This window comes from Panicum virgatum, chromosome 9N, assembly GCF_016808335.1.
Source record: "Panicum virgatum strain AP13 chromosome 9N, P.virgatum_v5, whole genome shotgun sequence".
NCBI classification, from domain to species: Eukaryota; Viridiplantae; Streptophyta; class Magnoliopsida; order Poales; family Poaceae; genus Panicum; species Panicum virgatum.
In genome coordinates, this window is record NC_053153.1 from 6,921,481 (window position 1) to 6,947,119 (window position 25,639).

Consider the following 25,639-nt stretch of genomic DNA (forward strand, 5'->3'; position numbering starts at 1 on the left):
CTCTGACCGTCTTCATCTTGCAGGAGCCAGGAATCGAATATCACAGTCCCCAGTATAAAAACATGGCACTTTTCTAACCCTCTACATTCCAAAATACAAGAAATTCTAGATTTGCTCTAAGTCGGACTTCTATAACTTTGACCTAGTTCATTTTAAAATACATAACATGAAATTAGTTTCATTGATGGGTTGATAACTCGATTGGTGTTGTGTATGTTAATATTTTCCTATAAACTTCAAAGTTAGAAAAGTTTGAGGGACAAATCTAAAACATACATTATGTAGGTGAGGAAGTATTACCATTCGGTAGGTTCTTGTGCGTTAGCGTTCTTCCCATACAGGAACCACGTACTTGTCTGTCCCCCCTAGAGCCCTAGATGTGCAGCAACCTCAACAGCCAGTAAGATGAAGCCATTGCTTCAACTTTAACATCTCCAGATTTATCACATGGAGAGGAGACACGGTACCGGAAGGCGCTGTAGCAAGATCAAGAGGCGCTACCAGCAAGCTAATCGACCACAATGATTCATCTTGTGTCGGCCGCGGCTCTTCTCCTGCAATGGGCGCCGTTTCCGGCCGGGCACAGACCGCAGGCCTCGCGTCATGGTCGCTGCGCGTGTTGAGGGAGGGAGGTCTGGCAGCTGTGACCTGTGATGTGAGCCCGTCGGTCGCGCTCTGCAACTGCAATGATGGCTGCCCCGCCTCGAGCGTGCCCGTGACTGCAGTGAATCGCCCCGGTTCATGTCACCCCTCGCTTTCAGCGCTCGTGTCGTGTCTGCTCCCCTTTCGTGCGCATCAGGTGCCGTCTCGTCGTGATCTGTTGTGCTTTCACCGAAACCCATCCTGGTCATTCCTCGACCACCACTGACCACCGCGCCATGGGTAATTTGCACAGATTGTGAAGCAAACGCTGGGTCTGATCTAGCATCTATGGCCACGCGCGCTGTCGCAGTAACAGCTGTGTCTGGATTTTGGAGCCGAGTAATTCAGTTTTTGGAACCTTCGAAGCACCACCGAAATCCGGAGGGACAGATCTTGTCTAAACGTGGATGCCAATCGACTTGGATTCATGGAGGAACCGACGAACAAAGTTACAAACATATCATCTAGTTAATGAGACATGCTGCTCCAAATTCACGATCTGCTTTTTCGAAGCCGAGCAATGTAACAATCATGGTATATCATTCGCAGTTGGGGCCACCAGTTGGATCGGCAACACGAAACCATGATACTCCAAAGTCACCATCTGTTTCTTTCTAAGGCAGACAAGCTAATGTACTGCTAGAAGTTATATTGCATTGCCCTGGTGGTCATTAGTCATCTGACGAACAAAACGAACCCAATCTAGCTAGTTAGCATCTGACCTAATCCTCAGCTAAAATCAACAAAATGAGATACATCTATATACATTGCATTCCATCTGTTCTGCACTTCTGCTCTTTCTAGCATACATCAGAGTACCATATAGACCACTGGAACTAGAGGACCATATATAGATCACTGGAACTAGATTAGATAGCATCTTCAGAGTCAGATTGCTTAGTGGGCACCATCCAAGCCACCACCAGAATTTTGCAAGTGCACCTACATTCTTCCGTTAGTGGGGTTATAGTGGCATTGCTAGGAATGCATGGACCTCTTGTCAGTTGTCTGTACTCTCTGCCCTTGTAGGCTACAGTATTTGACCTGTTTCAGCAAAATAGTTGAGATATGCACATTAGAAATAATATAATATGCATTGAGTCAGAACCCAATGCAGGTGGATCTCAGTACTTACATGCATTGTTGCAAGTGTGGACAGCAATTCTCTGGACTGCTCCATTAGAGTGCGCTCATGGGTAGCAACTTTGGAAAGGTGAGAAACCAAAATACTTGTTCCAGCCAGCTGCAGACGGGAGGTGATTTCATCAGTCAAACGAAACAACAAATACAGCATCACAGAAAAAATATTTTACCAAACGTAAGAATTGCTGTGCTTTTGTGCATGCCTAAAATAGTACATATTTTTGGTATGGTTATTGCAAAGTTGATTATTAAGATGATTGGAACCGTGAAATGAGTTCAGTTGTAGGATCTTCAATTCAACCCAACTAGGAAATACATATGGATGCACTTATCCTACAGAAGTACAAAGACCCTCAAGAAGAGAAGTTCTTATGCTTGAGAAACTTGGAAGGTTTTTAAAGCCGTCTGATCTAGGAAATGGCTGGCTGGGATCAGATTAAAGTCTCAACCAATTTAACTATCCATCATGAATCAGACAAGTTGGAAAACCTTATTATACAGGGTGCTAATTCTGCTCTATACGCCAGGGGCCCGTCATAAATTAAAAATAATGTAGTGGTGGACAAGCAAATAGTGACAGCAAATGGAACAGGAAAGCAATTTAATGGACACAGTACCTTAGCCAACAAAGTACATATTGAACTTCCTATTGTTTGCATGATATCAACAGCAGAACCAGCGGCATTTTTCACATCTTGGATATCAGCCTGCAAATATAAAGTAGCAAAGAAGAACTTGAGCTTTAATATACAGAACAGAAGGGAACATGTGCAAACAATTTTGTATAATGGTATGCTATTTACAACCTTTGCTCCATCAGTAACAGGGAGGCACAAAATGCTGGCAGTAAGAGCTTCCACAATTCCAGATAAAGAATCCGCATAGTCCCTCTCTAGTATAGACCATTCCTCAAGATATGCCATCTGTATCATGCAATTTTCATTAGAACTTTAGACAAGGCAAAGGTGAAATGTGAATTACTACCAGTTAAGATATGACTGGCCAAAATCTGTTTACTAATAGCTTACAGTTATATCTAAGGGCGCCAATACAGAGTCTGCATGCTGGTGAGCTGGTCTTTCTCCCTTTTTAACTTTATTAAAGTTGTTCGTAGGAAGGGGCCATGTGCAATCTATTGAGTAGAGGAAATAAGCATAAAAATGGCCAGCCTGTGATTACATGATCCTACCATTACATGAATGAGAAGGCTCGGTGGAGAGACTGTAGATATTTGAAATATGTATTCAGATGGGTGATGGCCTTGTGCCTATAACTAATTGGTAATCATTTTTTTTCAGAGACTTATTTTCCTTTTGGCAAAATGTTCTCTTACTAACAATGTCTGGCAGGCTGGCCAGTGGCAGCAAGACATGGAGGGTAATTCAAGATAATCAGATGAACTATCAGAAAGCAAGGCTTCTAGACCTTAACAAAAAAATGGTCATGTTGAGACTAATAAGGCAGTGAACTGCCTAGCAATCTTGCACGAAAACTAAATAACTGCTTATTACCTGTCCCTTTAGAACTGTCATGAGTTTCCAATTGTTTCGGTATAACTGTAGCTGGAACCTCTTAAGGGCAACAGATTTACGCATCCCTAGGGTAGTAATCCATGCATCGGATAAGTATTTCTGGTGAAAAGGTCAAAGAAGAAGGGTTATTGAGAAGTATTAAGGTAGAAAAACAGTACTAGCTATATAAAACAATCTGCTTAAAGTGATACTTTTGACTAGAAATATTTTTCATTAAAATAGCTACTTAGTACTTTCAATAAATCAGTACGATAACAAAAAATCACAGCCAGGCTTCCATTTGGTTACGAACGGGTGCAGAATACAAACACCCATTCTAAAACATAAAGAACATGAGATATATTCAGCATTCCATCGGATACACCTTGAACAGATCCTATTGATATCAGTTTTGTCTACAGCTCCAACATAAAGGCATGTCGTTGTCAAAGCTATCCTGGTTCTCTTTTGTCTTTCCAACTGTTATAAATTTCTTCTTTTTTTGTGTGTGTGTGTGACAACTACTCTTCACTTTCTATCTGATATGCATAGATTGCCTGGTTTGCCTTTATTGAAGAAGCTATTCCAAGGGATTAAAAAAACTTCAGTTAATATAAGATTAGGATAACATAAACTATGGCAGAAAAGACAAGGTAGTTACAACCAAAATGTGCACACTACACAAATTTGCTTTTGAAAATAAGCAAATCAAAAGGTAAGTGTGAGCACACAGCTCCTGCATATAGCTAGCCTAGACAGCATATGCCGCCCCTTAAATTTAATCAGTTACATCTTGCGCAAATCATTGATGAATGATAAATTGAATAAATCAAGCAAGTTATAAAATCCAAATCTACAGCTATGAGCCCACGACCACATACTACTGAATTCTAAGACTGTACAACAGTTTATGTTGATTATGCAGGCGAAACAAATTCACAAATTTTAATTCAATAGTAAGTGTTTTGTAAACGAACATACATACTCACCTCTGCAGTAAGTTTCTGTGCAGCAAGTGCAGCATCAGCCTGTGCGTTCACACACCGCCACTGCAAATGTCGATTGGATAAAATTCTCAATAGGTGCTCACAGTCAATTTTGCTACCCCCATGCCACCTCCTCCGCGCTTCACCATCCAAACCATAACCAGATGAACTTCTTCCCTGATGATCCCATGATGAAGTGCCCGACCCCACAGAGTTTCTCGCCCGTGATGGGCTTGACATCCTCCTCGATGGATTACCTGTAAGCTTACTTGGTGAAGATTGCCTGATTGGCCGGTTCAGTGGGGATGAAACAAAGCCATTTAACAGTGATTTCTTGACAGGTGCTGTCCTGGGAGATGCAGCCAACCCAGAGGTATACGGCAAGTATGGTGTGCCTGGATCTGCCAATCGTTGCGACCTGCTGGCAGCAGCATCCTGCAAGAACCGTGCTGGCACACCCATCCCCTTAGGCACCGGGCGTGCTCTATGAGAAATGCCAATGCCTGCATCCTGAGACCCTGAATTGCTCCCAGACGACACACTCTCTGTGTCTGAAGACATCAGGTAGTCCCCACCATCGAACGAGGATCGCCGAACCCCCTCCTCAAACACCATGGACTGCCGCAGCGACCGAACAGCAGCAAGGACAGCGGCGTCCCTCTTGTGCAAAGAGCAATCCAAGCTTTTGGTAAGTGGATTTCCCTCAAACCCCTGCGAAAACCTCGCCGACATTGGCCATCTGTGGTGGCTATGGCCCGCCTCAAACCCCTTCCCCCTCTCTGGCACTGTCCCCATAGCAGGCCGCCTCCTCTCCGGCGTGATGGCCCCTGCCGCCGAAGCCACGGGCCGCCGCGACGGGGACGGGGACGTGGTCGGCTTCGCCTTGCTGGTCTCGAAGGAGAAGGAGCGGCCCTGGAACGCCACGGAGAGGCTCCTCGTGGTGGTGGTGGTGCCCGCATTGGGCCCCCCGGCCTCCCCGACGGCAGCATTGGCCGCGGGTCCCGGGCGCGGGCGGTCGACGGAGACCGAGCGCCTCGGCAGCGGCGACGCGAAGCGGCGGGAGGGCGTGGAGGCCGAGGTCGAGGTGGAGTTGGAGCTCGAGGAGGTGGTAGTAGTGGTGGAGGTCGAGGTCGAGGTCGAGGTGGATATGGACCTGGAGGAGGGCCCGAGGAGGTAGCGGGACGAGACGGCCTTGGGCTTGGGCTTGGGCCGCGCGTCGGCGGCGTCGGCGGCGTTGGCGTTGGCGTTGGCGTTGGACTTGGCCGGGGAGAGCGCGGAGGAAGCGCGGCGGCGGTGCTGGGACGGCGACGGGTTGAGCCGGGGCGCGGCCGCTGCTGCCCCGGCGGCCACCATGGCGCTCAGATCTCGCGGAATCTCCCGGTGGTTTTGGGGGCTCTGGGGTTTGAGGGAGGGAGGGGTTTCGTTTCGTTTCGAGATGGGGGGAGCGGAGCCGACGCCGCACGGCAGCGGAAGTGGGGTGGGAGCCAAGTGAAACATGGGCGGAAGGCCGAAGGCCGAAGGGGATGATGACCCGTTCCGTTCCGTCGCAAGGGCAAAAGGGGAAAAGCGGGCGGAATAAAGGGCCGGTGTCCTCTGCTGGCGGCCCTGGTGGCCCGGTGGGGCGGCGGAACTAGCAGCTGCTTGCTCAGGACGGCTGGGCCTGGCCGCCTGGGTGAGACCATCCCGCCGGCGTCGTCAACCCGCAGGATTTTCTCGCGTCCCGGTTACGCTTTCCTCGCCGTGGGCTCACTACGGCATGTGCTCCGGCTTGACGAAACGCCCGCTCAGCGAAGACGCTCATGTGGCCGACTCGAGCTGCCCCGCGGCGATTGGTTACGCGACGACGGCGTGGAGACGGCGTCGCTAGGGGGGCGGGCTGACACCATCATGTCCCCCGACGCGCCGGCGGCCCGGCGCCAGGGGAATCGGGCTCCGAGGCTCTAAACAAAGCGCGGGCAGGGGAAGTGTGCTCGGGCTACTAGTTTATCCGCTGCGTGATTGGCCATTTGGACCTTTGTGCCTTTGCCTCCACGCACTCACCTAGGAAAAAAGAATTCAAGATTTTAAGATTTGGGTAGATACTATCTTGACTCAGTGACCTAGGAAAATTGAAGTTTTTAGATACTATATCTCGCCTCGGTAGTCAACAATGCAAATGGACAAATACAACTATGGTATGCTCCGGGCAAAATTCATTCGTGCATGAAAAAAAAACTCTTAAGAAGTAGTCATTAGTAGCAACTCCTTGATACTTCGTAGTACGTTCTAATCTCAGTAACATGTGATGCAGAGGCGAGTAGCATATATAAACAAACTGTCACGTGTGGAATCTACAAATAGGACATAAATCTTGTCAAGTTACTGCTAAACACAACTTACTCTCCCTCTCGCTCGCGCCGCTCCCGCGCGGGCGGCTCGAGCGAACCGGCAAACCCTAGCCGCCGCCCCTACTCCGGCGCCTCCATCCGCTGCGCCGCCGCCCGAGCAGGCCGCCGGAAGCCCGTGCGGCTCCTGATGAAGGGGGGTTCCCTCCAGTGCTCTCCTGTGTTTCTGAGCGGGCACGGCTGCTGGACCTCTGGAGAGAGCCCGCCGGCGCGGGCGGCGCCCCGTGGTGGCGTGGCTCGTGGGGCTCCGGATCCAGCATCTTTCCGGCGCCGGTGGGCGCGGCTGGCCGGCTTCGGCGGCGCGAGTGCGCGTGCTTCGGCTGGCCGATGCCCCGCGACAGCGATGTGTGGGCACGGAGAAGGTGCGCTGGCCTAACTCTGAGGATGTGCATGCGCGGTGCGATGCGGGCTTCTACTGGCGGCGTTGTCGGCGGTCGGCTGCGGGGCTGCGCGGCCAGGGCGCACGCGCGAGCGGCGGGCGCAGAGGAGGTGCCGCCGGTGGGGGCTAACCAGCTGTGCTCCAGCTGGGGGTGGCTGGCTTGTGCAGTTTGCTTGCCGGTGGCGGTGAGGGGTCGAGATCTGGCGGCGGCAATGGCCTACGGTGACGACTGCGCTCCGACGAATGTGCAGTAGAGGTGGAACGGCAGTGGTTGGGCGGGCGGAGGAGCGGCGGCGACGCCGCCCCAGCTGGGCTGCCTAGGCTGCGATCCGGGAGTGCCGAGCTGTGGGCGTGCAGCATGGGAGGAGATACTCTGGGCGTAAGCCCTTACCGGTTTTCTGGCCGGTGGACATGACGGCGGCGCCCCAAGGCGTCGTTCCCCTACTGAGGGCGTCATGTCGGAGCTCCAACCCTACTACACGAGTTTCTGGGTGAAAACCCCGTTCAGTTCCTGGACGAGTGTCGGCGGCGCCATCGGTGTCGTGCCCTTCTTGGAGGCGACACTTCTAGAGACCCATCTCAGCTCTGGGCATTTCTAGTTCTTTAGTCATGGGCGGCTGCAGCCGGTGGTGGTAACCTCGCCGCTTGACAAGCTGAATGGGTGTTGTTGAGCCCACGTGGTGGTGGTGTTCGCGGCTATGGTGGCGGTTGAAGGTTGTCGCATGATTGTCGATTGTGGCTGCTTGCAGCGGATCGCGGCGGCTGGCGTTGCTCGGCAACCGCCAGTGCGGCGTGGGACTGCGTCGAAGGACGGGGCTTGCGGCATCGGCATCGTGGGACGACTTGGCTGGTAGCGGACTGCGGCGGGTTGTCTAGCTTGGCTGGGCTACCCGGTGCGGTACATCTTCGAAAGATGGCGCAAGCGACTTCTTCGACTTGCTGACATGGCACCGGAGACTATGTGCGCGGGTGAAGCAAGGAAGTGAGGTCGACATGCAACGATGACTCAACGGTTTGATGGAGATCCGGGGAGGCGGGGCAAGTTCGCCCACCACCCTGACGGCAACTTAAAAAACGGATCCGTGATGTGGAGACTGAGGTGGGCGTGGCGAGGTCCCCGCGTGCGGTGTTTCCCCGAGGCGACGAGAGCGAGGTGGAGTTCAACGGCGGAAGTGGCGAGGCCCCCGCGCGTTGTGTTATCGCAGCGGCGACTGCGAGGCAGCCTGTGAGAGGTCCGGATTCGGTGGTTTCTTCCTGTCAGGTGGTGGGTGGTGATGCATCGGCACTACGGCGGAGGGTTCCGCATAGCGGTGGCCTTCTCGGTGCGGTGCGGTGCGGTCTGTTTCTTTTGGATCTCTGTCGATGCAGGGTTGCGTTTGCAGGTTTCGACGATTACATGGGCGGAATGTTGGCGGTTGCCGTGTTCAACGAGACAGTTGTCGGGGTCCCAGTCAATGCCCTAATCTGACCGAACAGAGCTGTCTTGTGGAGATGCGTTGTGCGGCTTGTGTCGATGTCCCAATCCGACCGGCCGGTGTTGAATTGTCGTTGGCGCGTTGATGTCCCAATCCAACCCGCCGTTTGTGTGTTTTTTTTTCTTTTTGTTGTCGGGTTATGGTCTCCCAGGAATATAATTTTGTATTTTTTCTACTATATTAATATTAATAGAAACGCACTCGTGGAGTGTTGTTGGTTAAAAAAAACTGCTAAGAGAGGCGACAGTACAACGTGTCCGTCAACAGGCAACAGTGGATTTACTGGCGAATGAAACAGACGGTGCGTAGCCGCGTCCGGACGCAGGTGTCGAGTATGCATGCATGCATGCATACAAGATGCCGCCGGCACATGTTCCTCCAGGTAATAACCTGACAAGAACAGTCGAGTGCGCCTAGCTAGTGCAGCAGCTCTATAGTTCTTAATCTTTTTATAACCGTATCGAGGAAAACTTTGATAGTTAATGCTCTGGCGCATTGCTAGTTTATTGGTGATATGTCTTGTTGTGTTCAAGAATGACACGCGAGTCAACTTGGTCATCAGATCCTGTCTCGTCCGTTTGCGTACAGTAGTATCTTGTGCATATAGTTGCAACTTGCCAGCGGGGTTCACCAAACCGGTGGGAACCGGCCCGGTTTGACCGGTTACCGGTTAAACCGGTCTGTCCCGGTTCTGGTTTGGGCCGGTATCAAACCGGGCCAAATTCAAAATTCAAATTTGAATTTAAAAAAATAAAAAATTCTCAAAAAATTCATAAAAATACTTCAAGGTGCGACGAATCTAATGGTGTCAAATTTTCTCAAAAATTCGTTCATTTAGTATAGTTTGCGGAGATTTGAAGTTAAAAAAAACGTGCATATAAAAGTATACAAATACAATATAAAAGTAGTACAAAAGAGGGTTGGAGTGTTCATTTAGGCTAAAATATGTTATACAAACATTTATTTAGTATACTTTGCGGGCATTTGAATTTAAACCAAAAAAGAAAAAAAATTGAATTTGGCCGGTTACTAGTCAAACCGACCGGTAAACTGGTCCAACCGACCGGTAAGCCGGTCCGAACCGATTGCACGGCGGCTTTTGAATTCAAATTTGAATTTGACCGGTTCCGACCGGTTTCCGTCCAAACCGGACCGGTATACCGGAACCGGACTCCGCCGGTTTGGCCGGACCGGTCGGTAAGTTAAACCCTGCTTACAAGGCTTTCGTTCCTTGTTCTTTTATTATTTCCGCTACGTATCCTAGTAGTATTTCTAGAGACTAATAGCTAATAGCTTGAGGAGTGAGTGAGTGACCGAGCGAGTACTGTAGTAAAAAGAACAAGTACTCCCTCCGTTTTTAAATATATGACACTATTGATTTTTTTCTTCGTTTGACTATTCGTCTTTTCTACAAATATTTATACAAATAGCCAAATCTTCAAATTAGATTCAGAGTACTCTTGATAATAGACGTAAAGTTACTCATTTCACTTCATTTAACTAACTGATTAATTAAATAATATTGGTCAAAGTTGAAGAAAAAAATCAACAGTGTCATATAAAACGGATGGAGTAATTATAGCGTCATTTGGACACCATAGTTACGTGGGTTTGCGTACCGGGAAAAAATCAATATTCTTGCTACAATGCCACGGAGTGTAATTGCACAAAATCAATTCGGTTTTAACCGCTCAATCTGACATTTGATGCATAATTGAATATATATAGAGCAAACTCGATTTAAAATAGGAGAAAATATGGAGTGTTTTTTCCACTGTTTAGTTGCGTGATACTTATTTTTCTCATTGCGGTAAAAGATGTTTGAGATTTAATTTGGTTACATGCATTTTACTCTTTATTTGTTGAAAGAAGGTGTACTACATACAATTTTATTTGGCGATCCACTTGAATAATATAACAGATTTCAGGGTGATCTTGCCCCGCACAGGTCTGAGTTTTTTTAACTCGAAAGTTCCACCTTTCAACCCATTGCTCTACAATACAACCCAAAATACCTTGCTTTTAGCTTTAAATTCGTGTGACATTCCTTTGGCATCACTGGCAATCTTACGTATGAAAACAAGGAGATAATCCAGTTTTTCGAACCCTGGCTTCTCTGGCCACGTTCCTACCGGAAGTAATAACCTGAAAATTGTTACTGTAGCCAGCTAACCAAATCAGGTAGCTATCCATTCGCAACACGAGACAGTTCCAAGTCCCTGTTACGGAGCTAGCAAATGTCCATTCAGTCACGTAAAGCCCAAAGCGATCGAGCTGCGACTGCGACGTGCGTGGGGCCGCCGCTACCTGAGCTGCGATCCATGTGTGGTGGGACTGCCACGCTACGCTGTCACGACGATGCTTTTCCGTTAACCACTTTATCGTCACGTAGGACCCGCTTAGTCCCCTGTACGCCGCCCCCGAATCTGCACGGCACGCCGCGCGCGGCTGGGTTGGCCGCCGTACGTTACGCCGGGGCCCTGGATGATGGCCGGATCCCCGCACGGCGCACGCGTGCGCCGCCGAAAAGCCCCGATCCCCGGCCGGCGCCGCGGCCACCGGCGGTGCGCTACGATCTGGTCGTCTACGTGGCCGCGTCCGTTGGCCCCGCCGGCGCCCCAGCGGCGTGGCCCGCGCTCCCATCCACCGAGCTGCGCGCATGCTGCTGCTCAACTAGAAGAGCAGACAACTTGACGAATGTACGGTAGTGGTGGATCAAAAAATAGATGAAGATGGACTGATTTTCTTCTTTCTCTCTTTCTTTCTTCTTTCTTTTCTTTTCCTCGTCCTTTCTCCTAAAAATAGAGGGAGGCTTGAAGGAGGACTCTCAAACAAGGCCGTCCCGGTAAAATTGGGGGCCCTGTGCGAAACTTGAGACCATAGTTATGTGCTTGAATATCGAAAGACATCTGTGGATTTTTAAACCTTCATAGCTGTTTGTGAGACTAAGTTAATCTTCTTCTTTGTTTAAGCTTTGGAAGACCATAATCATATTTTCTAATTTGATTTGTAGAAGACATGGTTTTTAAGTAGACAAGGATAGACTAATGCACGTGTGTGATGCATGTATGCACTTTATGTTAAAAAATTATTTTTTTATTGGGTAGCCTAAATTAAATACATTTTGGAGTTGGTGTGCTGGCTAGTGGGGCCTCGACGTACATGATAACCTAAACGACCCGGGAAGTAATTTGATCGTAGCAGGAATGAGCCTGGGCGCTGGCTGATTAGTGATGTGCATAGCCATGCTGTCGTGCAAGAAGCAAGATCTATGTTGCAGCAGTTCCTAGCACCACTGCCGGTGCCGGTGCGCAAGGCCGCAACCTCCACAAGAGGCTGAGATGGAACACAAGTTGATAGGAAGAAACGAAATGATGAATGCTTTTAGGGAACCAAATTATCTTGCAATTACTTAAAATAATGATTAATTAGAAGTAGTAACTAAGCCTAATCTGGGGTCCCTGACAGGTGGGGGTCTTGTGCGGGCGCACAGACTGCACGTGCTCAGGGACAGCCCTGATTGGCCGTGTTTGGTTGGAATTGCATGGAATTTTTTTTCACCTTTGACCACTAATTTAGAGTATTAAATAAAATCTAATTACAAAACCACCTCCACAACCCCTTGTGTAAATCGCGAGACGAATCTAATGAGGCCTTTGACCGCGTGATTAGAGGATGACACTGTAGCATCACTGTAGCAAATCATCAATTAATTACCGGCACTGGATTCGTCTCGAAAAGTTACATCCATCCCTGAAAAGGTTTTGCAAATAGACTTCATTTAGTACTTCATGCAAGCGAGATTTTTTTCTCGAAAAACGTGCGCGAAAATAACCAAACACGGCCATTGTTTGTGAGGATCTAGGAGGGGGGGGGGGGGCGCTAGAGCTCCCTAACCCATCGCTAGATCCACTCCTGAGTGTACGGATGCAAACTATTCTCTGACCCTACTGAAAATGACACGCATTATGATCCAATTAGTGGTTGATCAATCGATCGATCTCCTCCAAAAATATAAATGATGGTCGAGCTGTCGAATCGAGCACTAAGCCATGTTGCACCGTGAAGCAAGCTACGAGCGAGCGTCTTTCTTCTTCGCTAGGCGGTGCTTGAGAAGGAAGCTCCTCCGGCCCGGCCGGTCCATCACTTTGCGATACTTGTGCATAGCGTACATGTGCCTGCCATCATTGACCAATCCGCCCCTTTTGGCCCGTCCAGTGTGCAGCCGAAGCAATGCATCATCCGGTGACCGAAGATAGGCTGTAACGACGGCTCGAGATGCCATTGCCATCGCGAATAGGCTGGCTGGCCTGTTCTCACTGCGAAATAATGCAGGTGCCTTTTTTTCACAGTGGAAAGCAAAAAAAAAAAAGGTTCCACGGGTGTTCATATTCTGCTGACACTGAGTCTCTGACAGGACATCACCGACTCGCTGTTTTCCGTACGGCTGCGTCTAGGAGGAGGCAACTGTTTCGAACCGTATCATGTGTTTTGGTTTTGAGATGAAGTTGGAACTTGGAACTGATACTGGGTTCTGATGTCTGAATGTCTGGTGTGCATTTCAGCATCGGACAGCACCAGGATTTTTGGGCTCAATTCATGGGCGCAAACGGAGTCAGACAACAAATAGCAGAAGTTGGGCCCGTAAAAGTTTACTCAGCTGGTCCTATTTCGGCCCAATTTATTTAAGGCCAGGCCAAATTGTCCATCGGGCTTTTCGTACAGAAACTAGGCTGTTGGGTAATATCGGTGTCATGCTGGCTTTCCCGTTGCTTGCACAAACACGTAAAAGAACTCAGTACGTCACATCAGGAATCTTTCCAACAACTTACTGACACACTCAAAAAAACTCTTATCCACATCAACAAAACAAAACTTTTCGATTGGCTGATTCTCCAAAAAAGTAGTTTAGTCCTTTGCAGTTCCCGTTATCCTCCTCTCGATAAGAACACTTTGGACCTGTTTGGGGCACAACAAGAAGGCTACTAGAGCACACATAAAATCCTGCTCCAACTTCCAAAGCCTTATGATGTTCGTACATTCTGAATAAAATCCGGACATAAAATGTTATCTTAGAAAACTCATCTCATTTGACATAATAGGTGAGCATATGAAGTAAGTAACGAACAGCGTGACCGCATCAGCAGCTCCGGGACTCCTGTTGTTTGTCCCAATCAGACGCGTAAAAGTTTCAGTGCTCGATCACATCGTACACCCGCAGAGACCGGCACCGCACCGCGGAGGTTTCGCCTGGCGTCAGCTGTCAGTCAGTTGTCACACCACAAATCCGCACGTGCCAGTTGACCGCCGCCATTTTCCTCTCGGCCCGAACAGACACCACCCAGAGCTCCCCCTTCCTGCACCGCGTCCCATACACCCGCGCCCGCTGACACTCCTCCCCGCCAACATCCCCCGCGTCGCCCACGACTCGTCGTACACCCGGTCCTCCCCTCCTCCGCCGAGTTCGTTCCCCTCCCCCTCTCCTCTCCCGATCGCGCAGCTACGACGAAACCCTAGCGGCGAATTCCCCCGCTGGATCGAGGATTCCAAGTAAGTTCCGTCTCCCCCTTGCTCTCCATTTCTCCAATTCGTTCCGCACCCTGCTGGTTCGGTTAGATCTGAGCACCCCCGGGCTTGCATCGCTAGGGTTCCGATCGGGCCATCGGGGCGAGCTGCGCGGGGCCCGCATTCCGGGAGCGGGGGATGGCGACCTGCCGCAAGATGGCGCGCGTCGACGTCGCCGAGCTCAAGCAGCGCTTGGTGAAGCGGCTGGGCCGGCAGCGGGCCGGCAAGTACTTCGCGCACCTCACCAGGCTGCTGAATCTGAAGCTCACCAAGGTGGAGTTCGACAGGCTCTGCTACGCCACCATCGGCAAGGAGAACATCGCGCTGCACAACGCGCTCATCCGGGGGATCATCAGCAATGCGCTGTCGGGGGCCCCGCCGCCTAGCCGGCAGGCCATCACGGGGCAGTCGGGGACGACCACCGCACCGAGCGGGCAGTGCGTGGGCGTCGCGCTGCCGGTGGTGGGGAATGTGGGGGCTGTTGTGGATTCAGGTGACGGTGAGCTAGCGAGGGAGCGGGGGGCGCCGGTTGGGAAGGTGCTGTCCGTGGAGGATGGGGAGGAGGTGGAGCAGGTCAGGTCTGCTCCGTGCGTTCAGAGTCGGAGCCCGATAACGGCGCCATTGGGGATCTCGGTAGCAGGGAGCAGTGGTCTGAGGATGCGGAGGGGGATGGATGATCCAAAGGCGTCGTGCTATGATTCTGGCCATTTGCTGGATACGGCTACTTTGTGTGAGGGTTTGCAGAGGAGGTTGCACAGTGATAGCATGGGAGTGACGGTGCAGGGTGTTGATGCTTTGAATCGTGGACTAGATGAGTTCTTGCGAAGGTTGATCAAACCATGCATGGATTTGTCGAGGGTGAGAGCCAGCAGTAAAAGAATTGGTAAAGTCAATGAGAAGTTTGCTGGTAGAATGAATGGATTGCAACAACAAAATCTGGCTCAGTGTACAACCTTGCAAGATTTTGCAGTTGCTGTTCAAGCTGATCCACACTCGCTTGGTCCAAACTGGCCCACACAAATCGAGAAGATACAGACAATGTCATTTGGAGGAGAATGAGTCAGATTGCCCTGTTATAGTTGATGAACTTATCAAAAGGAGATGCAGCTTGCTGGCAGTGAAGTAAATGAAGCGGCAAACCGACAATAGGGCTACGAAATCTGAGTATTTCAGTACTCACAAGCAAGAAAGTCCAAGGCCTAACAAGTGATCAAAGGGTGTTATGGACAGTTTAGCATAAATTCTTTCTTGGGAATATATGGCCAACAATAATAAATCGAAGAATCAGTGGGGTTGGCTGATGTGCTGGTCAAGCTGAGCAACTCGTTGACAAATATACCCTCAGTTCTTGGCACGAAAAGCATGTTCTGATAGTACTTTTAGAGATTTGTTGTGATGTTGTAATAGAGCATTTTCCTCTTGTTATAGACTTAATTGGAATCATTTTTCGCAGTGATCATAAGAGATGCCTTCAATGGCCCATTGCTCTTGTACATTGTATTCAGATTATGGCAATCGCTGCTTGCAATTAGGATACAAGTTCTCCCCCCTGTTGAATAAATATATAAGCTTGTTTGCTCAAGGACTTCAAATTCTCTCCTAATGTTTTAAACATGCATTTAACTGAAATTACAGTTCATGTAATTTGTTTACCTGAATTCAGTATACATCTTGGTATCCATGAACTGCTCCATAGTTACTCAATGTTTCTTTGGTAACATGTTTAATGTTAGCTGTGACTTTCTATTCTTCTATTTGTCAGCATGTGGTCCTATTCAAAGACCGCATCTGTTCTTTCAGCAATGTATGTCGCTTTTGACTAATTTGAGTTGCATGATATATGCTTTGTTCTTATGACAATATGTTTGTCCAGAATATGTTTTGTTTGCATTATCTTACAGAAGTGGCATAGTGACAGACTGTAACATGATGACTTTACCCTCTCAAATGTTAATGCTTAGTAAGTTCTGGCTATCCTCTTTTCTTGAAGCATCGTGTTTTTGTTGAGCCTTTTGCTATATTTATCTGACTTGACAAATGTGGTCACACACTTCATGCAAATAATGTTTACCAGTATTTGTTGTTGTTGTTGGTTGTCTTATTATTTGAGGATTCCAGAGATTCGCTGAGACGCTGACCCTTCTTGATACCCAGGATGACAGGTCTGGATGCAACCAGGTGCAGAATATCCTTATTGAAAGTTGGTTAGAATCACTACATCAAACGTGGCTTGGTTGACATTCTGGCATTGAAACTGGATCCTTTTGCTGTCTTTGATCTCAGAACTCGTAAGTCTTATGCAGTTGAGAAATGTTGCCTGCCCATAATTTTCTGTAGATCATTTTCTTTTTGTGATTTGAATTTGTTTTATAGCAAGGTGCAGCCAATATTCTTCACCTGTCGAATGCACCATCCGATTCATATTGATCCTTTGATGTAAAACACGTAATCAAAAGGTGAAATTTTCTGCAATAGATTGTCAACCAAAAGGATCGCAGTTGCGTTTTTGTTCTGCCATTTTTCTGGTCTCCACAGTCCAGAGTCAAAAGCTCACAAACTTGATTGTAAGGATTTCTGGTTAGCGGTTGCTGAAGACACTTTTACACTTGCAACTTTTAAATTTCTATTTATGCATTAAAAATTACGCGTGCAATTTCGAGGCATTGGCTCAGTTTCCTTCTGTTTTCTCTTGTACCCACATCTCGAATGCTATAGATTCCGTTAGGTGATCCGAACTGGAAGTTTGGAACAGAAATGCAGAATATAGTATTGGTGATAGAAAAATGAATTATGCTGCAAAAGGTGCCCCCCCCCCCCCCCCCCCCCCCCCCCCGAATATGGCACGACGGATATGGTGGTTTCATTTTTGTCGAACCGTGTTAGCTCTTTGATTGCCCAGGCTTAAAAAAATTATGATATTCTAGGTTTCTACGAAGCCGGAATCGGACAGAGCTTCATGGCCTGATACATATACAGGACAAGAAAAACTCTAAACTTAAGATTCAGACAGGGTGGAGATAAACAAATAACCTGTCGTTTGGCCATCCGCACTTTTGCAGCAGCTCCATTATAACTTAAAAATATCATGCGCACATGCAATTCATTTACTTTCAAAGGAAATGGAAATACATCATTCAACAAATACGGCACGGGATTCTTTCCTCCCCCCCATCTGTCGTTTTCTAGTGATCGTGATTTGAGCACAAAATTATTAGCGTATTCAAAAGGCTGGTGCTTTAAACCGAATTATTTTCTCTATTATTGAAAAAAGCTCCAGGTCATTCTCCATTTCCGTATGATGCTTTAAGTAGTTTGCTTTTCTTTAACTTTTCTTTTTATCCTGAAGAAATTGAGACATGGCTAGTATTGGTGTGTATTATTGCTGCAATATGACATGACTACATGGTTCAGACTTAACACCTTATGCCCCCGTAAACATTTGTTCCTGACTTGAATATACTTTTCAGGTATTCAAATACTTGTGATTCAGTTCATACGGAACCCCAGCTTGTTAGTAAAATGTTCACACATCTTCCTCTTGTATCTGCTTTGCTGTGTACAACAGCTCGCTTTCCGTTGGATCCAGATAGTCTTCGGCGACACGGATTTGCCGCAAAACAGCGTACGTTAAGCTCAACTTGCCATTGCTTGGAAGTAAGAAACACCAGTACACCAGTATGTTATGCGCTGGTTGAGCGAGTCTGAATCTTGACCGCTTGAGCACGTCAGCTGCAGAAGGAGGTAGTGATCACCAACTCCAGGTCTCCAGCTAGCTCTATCTGTCAGAAGCCACTGGACTACGTGCTTTCCTCGTCTTCACACGCTCACTCCCATGATTCCAGTTGTACTGTAGCTATATATCTTAATTACCTCCTCTCGTCAACGATATGATCTTCCCTTCGATTGACACACGTACGGTAACGAACTCAAGAACTAAGAAGATGGAAAACACCGGGGTGATTAATTAATTTCTTTTTTGAGGAGAATTTGCACTGATACGGATCAAGACCAAAAGCCTTTCTTCCAGTTATTTTTGTACATCGCGATCAACTCGCGATTTTCTTTCTCTCTACACTTACTTCAAACTCTTCCTATGTACCACATCCTCTCTCGCCGCCGCCTCGCCGGGGCGATCGATCTCTCGATCTTCGCCGGGGAACAGTCTCGGACGAGCTGAGCTCCTTGGTAGCTCGCTGACGACACCGGCCAAGAGCAGAACCCGATCGAGCTCAAGATCTGAGTCCAGAGACCAGAAAGCTAGCGATCTTTGATCTTTCAGGAGCTAGGATCGGTAGAAAGGTTCATCCTGCAGGCTGATGGACGAGTCGCTCAGAACGCGCAGCAGTAGTTGATGAACCGCCTCCACGCGTTCTTCCTCTTCCTGGCGCTGGCGGCCGCCGCCACGGCCGCGGCTGCGGCGGCCTCCTTCTCGGCCAGCGGCACCGGCCCGTCCGTCGTCCTCAGCATCTCCCACATGACTTGCACGTCGCGGTACTCGCACGTCCGCACCTCCTTCCTCAGCTTCCTCAGCCCTGCATTCACCAACCCATCCGTCGATCAGAAAACAAGCTCGATCAAAGCATATAGAAAGAACAGCAGCGACGGCGGCTGATCGGATCATCGGAGGGGGCAGGGATCGAGTTCGAAGCGGCAGGTAATAACGTACCAGTCTTTCGACGGAGGCCGAGGCGCGCGGCGAGGCCGAGCCAGACCCTCTTCACCGGCACGGCGGCTCTGTCCATGCACATCTTCCTCGATCTGCTGCTTTCTTTCCCTCAGCTGAATGATCCTTAGCTCCTCCTCTTCTCTCGCAGCTCTCACTCTAACCCCGGCGAATCCCCAGCCACTCGCTGCCTCCGCCGCAACAGATCGAGAATTCGAGATGCCCTGAAGCGGAAGAAACCAATAACCCCTACTCCTGTCAGCTGCCGCCTTGCCAGTCGAGCTTGAGCCGTGGCCAGCTCGGTCGTGGCTGCGACCTTTTATAGCCGAGGAGGCGGCAGCGGCGCAGGGGAGGGAGGGAGAGGGAGTGGGGGCGGAGGGGACAAGGGAGATGCGCGTGCGATCCGGGCCCGTGCCCGTCGGCGCGGCGCTGTCGTCCGATTTGGACGCGCGAGCGGCGCGGGTTGGTCGCTGTCCGCGGCCGCGCACCAGGTGTCGCTGTCCCCGGCTCGCGCGGCTTCCGCGCGGGTTCCCCTGCGATCCTGGCGCCCGACGGGCTGCCGCGTGAGCGATCCGACGGCCGGGGCGCCGTGGATCTGGTAACTGCTCGGCGGAAAATCGGAAAAGGCAGGGGTGCGAGGTCACTCAGGCCAATTTTGCCTTTTCATCCGCCCGCCCGCCCGGGCGCCGGCGGAGGTGGAGCGCGGCCGTGAAACCGGCGGCGTGTGATCGATCACGTTCTGATGTTTACTCCAGCGCATGCTTTCTGGTGGTGGAGAGTGATCGGAGTCAACGGTCTGGCAAGGGAACCGATGTCATGCGCGACTACTGAAGCGCCACTCATCCGTCACCACGGATTGTTAAAACATCGGCGAACTAGATCTTTTTGATCCCGATCGAAACGAGGCAGGTGAGGTGAATTTTTAGCCAGGACTAGGAATACCTGTTACTAGTTGAGGATCGACCCGTCACATACTCACATGTCATTGCACTTTTTAGAAATCCTTAACTTTCGTCATGAACAGGTGATAGGGCCAGGCCAGGCTCATATTTTAATGGGAGATAAATGGATGCGTAGTAAAAGATTTACAGTGAAAGTACAAAAATTACTTCGGGTTTAGATATTGTTCTCCAAAATATTGTCACGGTTTGAGCACTTACTTTTTGCAAGTAGATTCAATTTTCACCTTCCAATTTGGCTAACACTTCGAGCCCTGGCTTCTCCTCCTTACTTAATGTATTTTATATGTTAACTCTATGTCTAATTACGGGCCTTACCCCTCAAAAAAAATGTGGAAGCACAGGAACGAGACGGTCTTCCAGGCGCTGGAACTGAGTCTACCCCGCCTCCTCCACGTCTAGAGGTGGTAAAAGACCTTAATTTTTAGTCTAGATAATTTAAGAGCAGGGCTCTAAAAGTGTCGGACTCTAATCTTATTCAATCAAAAGTTGGAAGCCAAGCTATGGCAAGCTCGCCTGTCCGAAGACATTCGACATGTAACAGACGTATGGTGGAGTGAATTCTCCATGTACATCTTTCCCTACTCCTCCCCTGATAACTTGTAACCTGGCCTCGGCCAACCTTGGTGCCTCGCACCATGTTCCATTACCGGCTTGCCGACATCTATGGTTCAATGCATTCAGGTGGGGGACTCTTCGTCCCTCTTGGTGATTACCCCTCAAAAAGTAATTACGGGCCTCAACTTGGTGTATCCACTTAAAAAAGTTTGCAAACGCCCACCTGCAAGCTAATGGAGTTTTCAAGTAGCCACCTACAACTTACGTCTTTACGATCTAAAGCCTGTAAGTGTTTTTAATATATATTTTCAAATACCCCTCTGCACTTATTGACTAGCAAATCTTGTTGTCGTATAGCCTTGTAGATGATTTGGCTTTGCAAAGAGTGTTCTCAGAGTTCTTTCCACATGTTCTCCATCAAGATTGATCCCATCTATTAGTATATAAAAAAGTTTGATCCCATTTTTCTTAATCTTAGTACGTGTAAAGTACTCCTGTCGAAATGGATGTCCCCAGAATATGTATAAATTTTGCGTTTCTCCGTTGAAATTATTCGATGCCTCCAGTTTGCCTTTGCTTGTTATAGTGGTCAGCTTGCATCGGCGCCGACTCATGCTCCAACATCATGATGTCTCATCAGACCCCAGCGTCTGCTCGCTTTCATTCCATCGCCGTTCACCTTTTCGTACGGCCGCACCCGCAACCACCGCACGATCCATGAGCGAGCACGATCGGTGCAACCCGCAGACCCTCGTGCGTGGATCCCGACAAAAATGGAAGATGGACGGAGCATGATGCGTTCCCAATGAGTGGTTGCATCGGCCGACTTGCTGAGATGGTGACATGATTACATGACCAATACAAACCTCCTTGCTCTTCATCAGCTGATTTTCCTTGCTAATTGCCTCAGCGTTCATGACTAGCCAGTAGTTTTAGGCGCCCAAGCTAACTCACACTCATGTAACGGCCAACACTTTTCTGACGATGTACCTAGTGGAATGTACACGATCTGCCAGAATGGATCTCCAACTTCTCTCCGAGAAGAAGAGAACTGATTTATTTGCTACAGGACACTTGAAACACCTCATACAGTCATGCTGCCGGTGGTGCCGGATATACCTCAGGTGCCTTGGTACAAAGCTCTCTGTTGCCCGTACCACCTTGCAGCGGAGGCGCGGAGCCGTACTGGCTACTCATCAGCAGCACCACCCTTCCCCGTGAGTGCGTCGTCGCTTCGGCGGCGGATCACTTGGCCAGTGGCGCCGAGTGCGTCGCCCCCAGCCGTCGCCATCCCGCCCCCGATGTGAATACATGGCGCAGCTGCCGTGTGTGTGACAGCATGCATGCACCGCGGCGCCGGCTGTCACTCACCTCGCCGGGCGCGCGGCTCGCTGTTGCCGGGTCTGTTGCGCCTCCCTGGGCCTCAGGCAAGGGTAAAAGCCGCTGGCCAGTTGCGCGCGCACGCACGGCGCCGAGGTGAGGCCGGCCGCCTCGGACGCGCCCTGTCCGCGTCCGCGTCACGCGTGCTGCGTGTGTGAACAGTCATACCCCACTAGTCAAATTGGACTCCCACCAGCTCGTCCTTGCTGCATTGATGCATCTGGTAAACAGAGTGTCGGAGTCGTGCTGTCAATAGTGATCTGAACCTTGTCTTTGAGTCTTTGACGACGCTGATTTGTCAGGTTCACACCTTCAGATGACAAGAAGTGTTCTGTCAGGTTCGTATCTTTCGCGTGTCCTTTTTCCCCCATTTCTGTAGCGATGGAATATTACATGCTAGTGCGTCGAGTCACGAAAGACATTTTATCCTACCCACATCGCCCTCGAGCTGATACCGTGGTACGTATGCGTGTGGCCTTTTGGCATCCTGCCTGGACATTCAGATGTCGCCTCTCGCCACTGACCAAATGCAAGCTTAGCTGCCTTCCTCGGGGTGGATGCCAATGGATGCTGCTAGTGCTAGTGGTGATGCCCTCACTTGAATCTTTACTGATCACTGCAAATCGGGGTGCCTGTCCACTAAGTAAACCATTTCTGGTGTCATCAAAGGCATAATAGGGCTGCTGCTGATAGCCTGCTACTGGTAGGCAGCCTGCTTAAAGGGACGATCGGCTTTCCGTGGCCAATAAATCAATTTCTGCAGATTGTTGGGGCGCCCACTGAAGTGAAGGAATGTTTTTCTTCTGTGTTACCTTTCCGGCCCTTTTCATCTTCTTTTCGTCGCCTTTTGTTCGTGACGACGGCCCCCAGCCTTATCCATGCTCTACAATTCCTGGAGTATGGATTGATCATGGATGGATGTCATGTCGATGGATGTCATTGTATGATAGTTTTCTTTTCGAGAAAGAAAGATTAGGATAGTAATTTCATGTGTAGCTGATGAGAAAAAGGATCCCACTACATACACTGCCCTGGCATATATCCTCGTGATTCTTGACCTGGTAGAGATGCTTTCGATGAAACTGAAAGATCAGTTGATAGAGAACGTTGCTGCCTTTATCTACCGTGCTAATGGCGATTGATGCGACAGTTTCACCGCCGCCGTTCGTGTTTTGTCCACAAAAAATGCATTTGCAAATTTAGATGGTTTAGTGTTTGTTCATGAAGATAGTAATCAAGTGGTTTCTGGGGACCCTGATCCTAGTCAAGTTTCCCAAACCTCAGAAAAGAAAACTTATTTACAGGCTGCCAAAAGTGCTATGAAGCACTCCCTTATACCTGATATCAACCATGATAGGAGCCATGTGGCATGTTAGAGGCCTGAATAAATCAGACATACTAGATTGTATAAAGGATTTTATTAGTAACAATAATATAGACTTTGTGGGCCTGCAGGAAACTAAGAAAGTTGACTTTCATAGTTCCTTGTTAAACTATATTGGTAATAACTTTACCTGGAACTACCTTCCAGCTACTGGCACAGTTGGAGGCATTTTGATGGGTTTTAAAACCACTAAACTAGAAGTTCTGTCCTGGGATATTAAACAGTTTTCTATCAGTGCTATAGTTAAAAATATGGATGATAAAATAACTTGGGAGTGTAGTACTGTTTATGGCTCGGCCTATGACCAAGGTAAACAAGAGTTCATTGATGAACTGCGTGATATCTCAACCATATGGGAGGGCCCTTTGCTTATAGGTGGTGATTTTAACCTGACTAGAGGTATTTCAGACAAGAACAATGAAAATATTGATTTTCATTGGTCTGATATCTTTAATAATTGGATTAACTTGCTGGGTTTAATAGAACTGAAGAACCCAACCAGGAGCTATACCTGGACCAACAACCAAGACAACCCAATTATGGTTGTTTTGGATAGGGTCTTCATTTCTACTGATTTAGATAGTCTGTACACAAATATTAGCATTAGTAGTGCTGCTCAAGTAGGTAGTGATCATGTTCCCTTAATCATTAATTTTGGTGTTGACACCATTCCAAAGCCTTACCTCTTTCGTTTTGAGATATGGTGGTTAGAACAAGAGGATATCTATCATGTGATAGAAATATCCTGGAACTCACCTTGCTACCTTTCTAATCCTATTGAGGTCTAGCAGTTTAAAATGAGAAATCTAAGAAGGAAACTAAAAGGTTGGGCCCTCAACATTAATGCTGACATTAAAAAGAAAAAACATGCCCTTCTGGAAGAGTTTGACATCTTGGATGTCTTCTCTGAACAGAACCATTTAGATGAGAATGAAAAAACTAGAATGCATGAAATTCAAAAGGAATTAGAAACAATTTGGCATATGGAAGAAACCAAAGCAAAGCAAAGATCTAGGGATAGACATATAAAAGAGGGGGATAGGAACACTGCTTATTTCCAGGCCATCTGCAATCAAAAAAGAAGAAAGAAATTCATTGCTGTTTTACAAGGTACTAATGGATTAGTAACTAAAAACAAAGAAATGTTAAAGCTGGCTGTCGACTTCTATAAGAATCTTTTTGGGCATGACGAAAAGCTAGATATACATCTTGATTATTCTTTCTGGGAGAAAGAGGACCTTATAACTGATGAAGAGAATGATCTCTTGGTAGCCCCCTTCTCTGAGGAAGAAATCAAGGAAGTCATTTTTGGTTCTTATGCTGATGGAGCCCCAAGACCAGACGGATTTCTTTTTCTTTTCTACCAAAAATTTTGGAATGTGATTAAATCTGATTTTATGAATTTGGTTAGGAAGTTTGAGATTGGAGAGCTTGACATCACTAGGCTTAACTATGTGATGTTGACTCTGCTTCCAAAGGAACCAGATGCTACAGACCTGAAAAAATTCAGACCTATTGCCCTTATCAACTGTAGCTTTAAAATCTTTAGCAAAACTTTGAATAATAGATTAATTAAAATTAGTGAGAGATTAATCTCTCCTAATCAAACTGCATTTATAAAAGGCAGATATATTATAGAAAGTGTAGTAGCCGCACATGAAATTATTCATGAGGTAGCTAGGAAAAAAGAAGCTGGAATTTTCCTGAAACTAGACTATGAGAAAGCCTATAACAGAGTTACCTGGAGCTTCTTAGAGGAAGTTTTAAGAACAAGAGGTTTTAATCATAAATGGATTGGCTGGATTCTCAAACTGGTTAAAGGTGGGTCTGTTTGTGTGAGGCTCAATGATGAGAACAATAGCTATTTCTCTCCTGGCAAGGGGCTTAGACAGAGTGACCCTTTGTCACCCCTGCTGTTCAACTTAGTAGATATCTTTACCAGAATGCTTCTTAAAGCTGCTAACTCAAGTTTGATCCAGGGCCTTTTGCCCAGTGCATATCAAGGAGGTATCATTAGTTTATAATATGCTGACGATACTCTTCTTTTTCTTAAGCGCGACTACCAACAAGCAGTTAATTTTAAATGGCTGCTCACTTGTTTTGAAAATCTCTCTGGGATGAAAATCAACTACAATAAGAGTGACTTGCTGACTCTGGGTCTAGATGAGGATGAAAACAACAGTTTTGCCAGATTGTTTTGTTGCAATATTGGCTCTTTCCCTATTAAGTATTTGGGAGTACCCCCTGCACTTCTCTAAGCTCAGAAGGGAGGACATTCAGCCTATAGTAGATAAACTTATCAATAGAATAGCCGGTTGGAGAGGCAAACTTTTATCCACTGCTGGAAAACTCATTCTCTTAAAGTCTTGTCTAGCCAGTATTCCTATATACTTGCTCTCAGTTATAAAGTTCCCTAAATGGGCAATTGAAAGTATTAACTCACAGATGGGGGAACTTTCTTTGGAATGATATTGAAGGAAAATATAAATACCATCTCTCTAATTGGTTAAGTGTAGCTCAAAAGAAGGATTATGGTGGTTGGGGGATCCCTGACCTGCATACCTTAAACCTCTGCCTCCTTGCCTCTTGGATAAACATATACCATCTTAA

At 48.0% G+C, this 25,639-nt stretch overlaps 3 protein-coding genes across 4 annotated transcripts; 1 reads left to right on the forward strand and 2 right to left on the reverse strand.

Moving 5' to 3' along the window:
* Positions 1-1,165: 1,165 nt before the first annotated feature.
* Positions 1,166-5,778, reverse strand: LOC120690006 (QWRF motif-containing protein 2-like). 2 transcript variants are annotated; one of them, XM_039972513.1, is made up of 6 exons: positions 4,286-5,778; positions 3,297-3,416; positions 2,592-2,708; positions 2,403-2,492; positions 1,778-1,885; positions 1,166-1,686 (listed from the first exon to the last, which is right to left on the reverse strand). In XM_039972513.1, the coding sequence occupies exons 1-6, from the start codon at positions 5,633-5,635 to the stop codon at positions 1,621-1,623; spliced, it is 1,851 nt and encodes a 616-aa protein (XP_039828447.1). In that variant the 5' UTR covers positions 5,636-5,778; the 3' UTR covers positions 1,166-1,620. The 2 variants fall into 2 exon arrangements, 1 of the variants encoding a protein (XP_039828447.1); XR_005681546.1 differs by having other exon boundaries at positions 1,778-2,708.
* Positions 5,779-13,891: 8,113 nt separating this feature from the next.
* On the forward strand, positions 13,892-15,670 carry LOC120690008. Its single transcript, XM_039972514.1, has 2 exons — positions 13,892-14,070; positions 14,167-15,670. The coding sequence occupies exon 2, from the start codon at positions 14,224-14,226 to the stop codon at positions 15,142-15,144; it is 921 nt and encodes a 306-aa protein (XP_039828448.1). The 5' UTR covers positions 13,892-14,070; positions 14,167-14,223; the 3' UTR covers positions 15,145-15,670.
* A 2,357-nt stretch (positions 15,671-18,027) lies between these two features.
* Positions 18,028-19,064, reverse strand: LOC120690009. The gene is made up of 2 exons (XM_039972515.1): positions 18,752-19,064; positions 18,028-18,617 (listed from the first exon to the last, which is right to left on the reverse strand). The coding sequence occupies exons 1-2, from the start codon at positions 18,831-18,833 to the stop codon at positions 18,415-18,417; spliced, it is 285 nt and encodes a 94-aa protein (XP_039828449.1). The 5' UTR covers positions 18,834-19,064; the 3' UTR covers positions 18,028-18,414.
* Between the last annotated feature and the right edge of the window lie 6,575 nt (positions 19,065-25,639).

What these genes read in the sequence shown, in the direction of transcription:
- LOC120690006 (XM_039972513.1), bottom strand. Translation starts at nt 5,635, where the DNA reads ATGGTGGCCGCCGGGGCAGCAGCGGCCGCGCCCCGGCTCAACCCGTCG. An exon ending in TGACAGTTCTAAAGGGACAG is followed by an intron (nt 2,709 to 3,296) that starts GTAATAAGCAGT and finishes TGCATGATACAG; the next exon opens with ATGGCATATCTTGAGGAATG. An exon ending in TATGTACTTTGTTGGCTAAG is followed by an intron (nt 1,886 to 2,402) that starts GTACTGTGTCCA and finishes TCCCGTCTGCAG; the next exon opens with CTGGCTGGAACAAGTATTTT.
- LOC120690008 (XM_039972514.1), top strand. Translation starts at nt 14,224, where the DNA reads ATGGCGACCTGCCGCAAGATGGCGCGCGTCGACGTCGCCGAGCTCAAG.
- LOC120690009 (XM_039972515.1), bottom strand. Translation starts at nt 18,833, where the DNA reads ATGTGCATGGACAGAGCCGCCGTGCCGGTGAAGAGGGTCTGGCTCGGC. An exon ending in CGGCCTCCGTCGAAAGACTG is followed by an intron (nt 18,618 to 18,751) that starts GTACGTTATTAC and finishes TGGTGAATGCAG; the next exon opens with GGCTGAGGAAGCTGAGGAAG.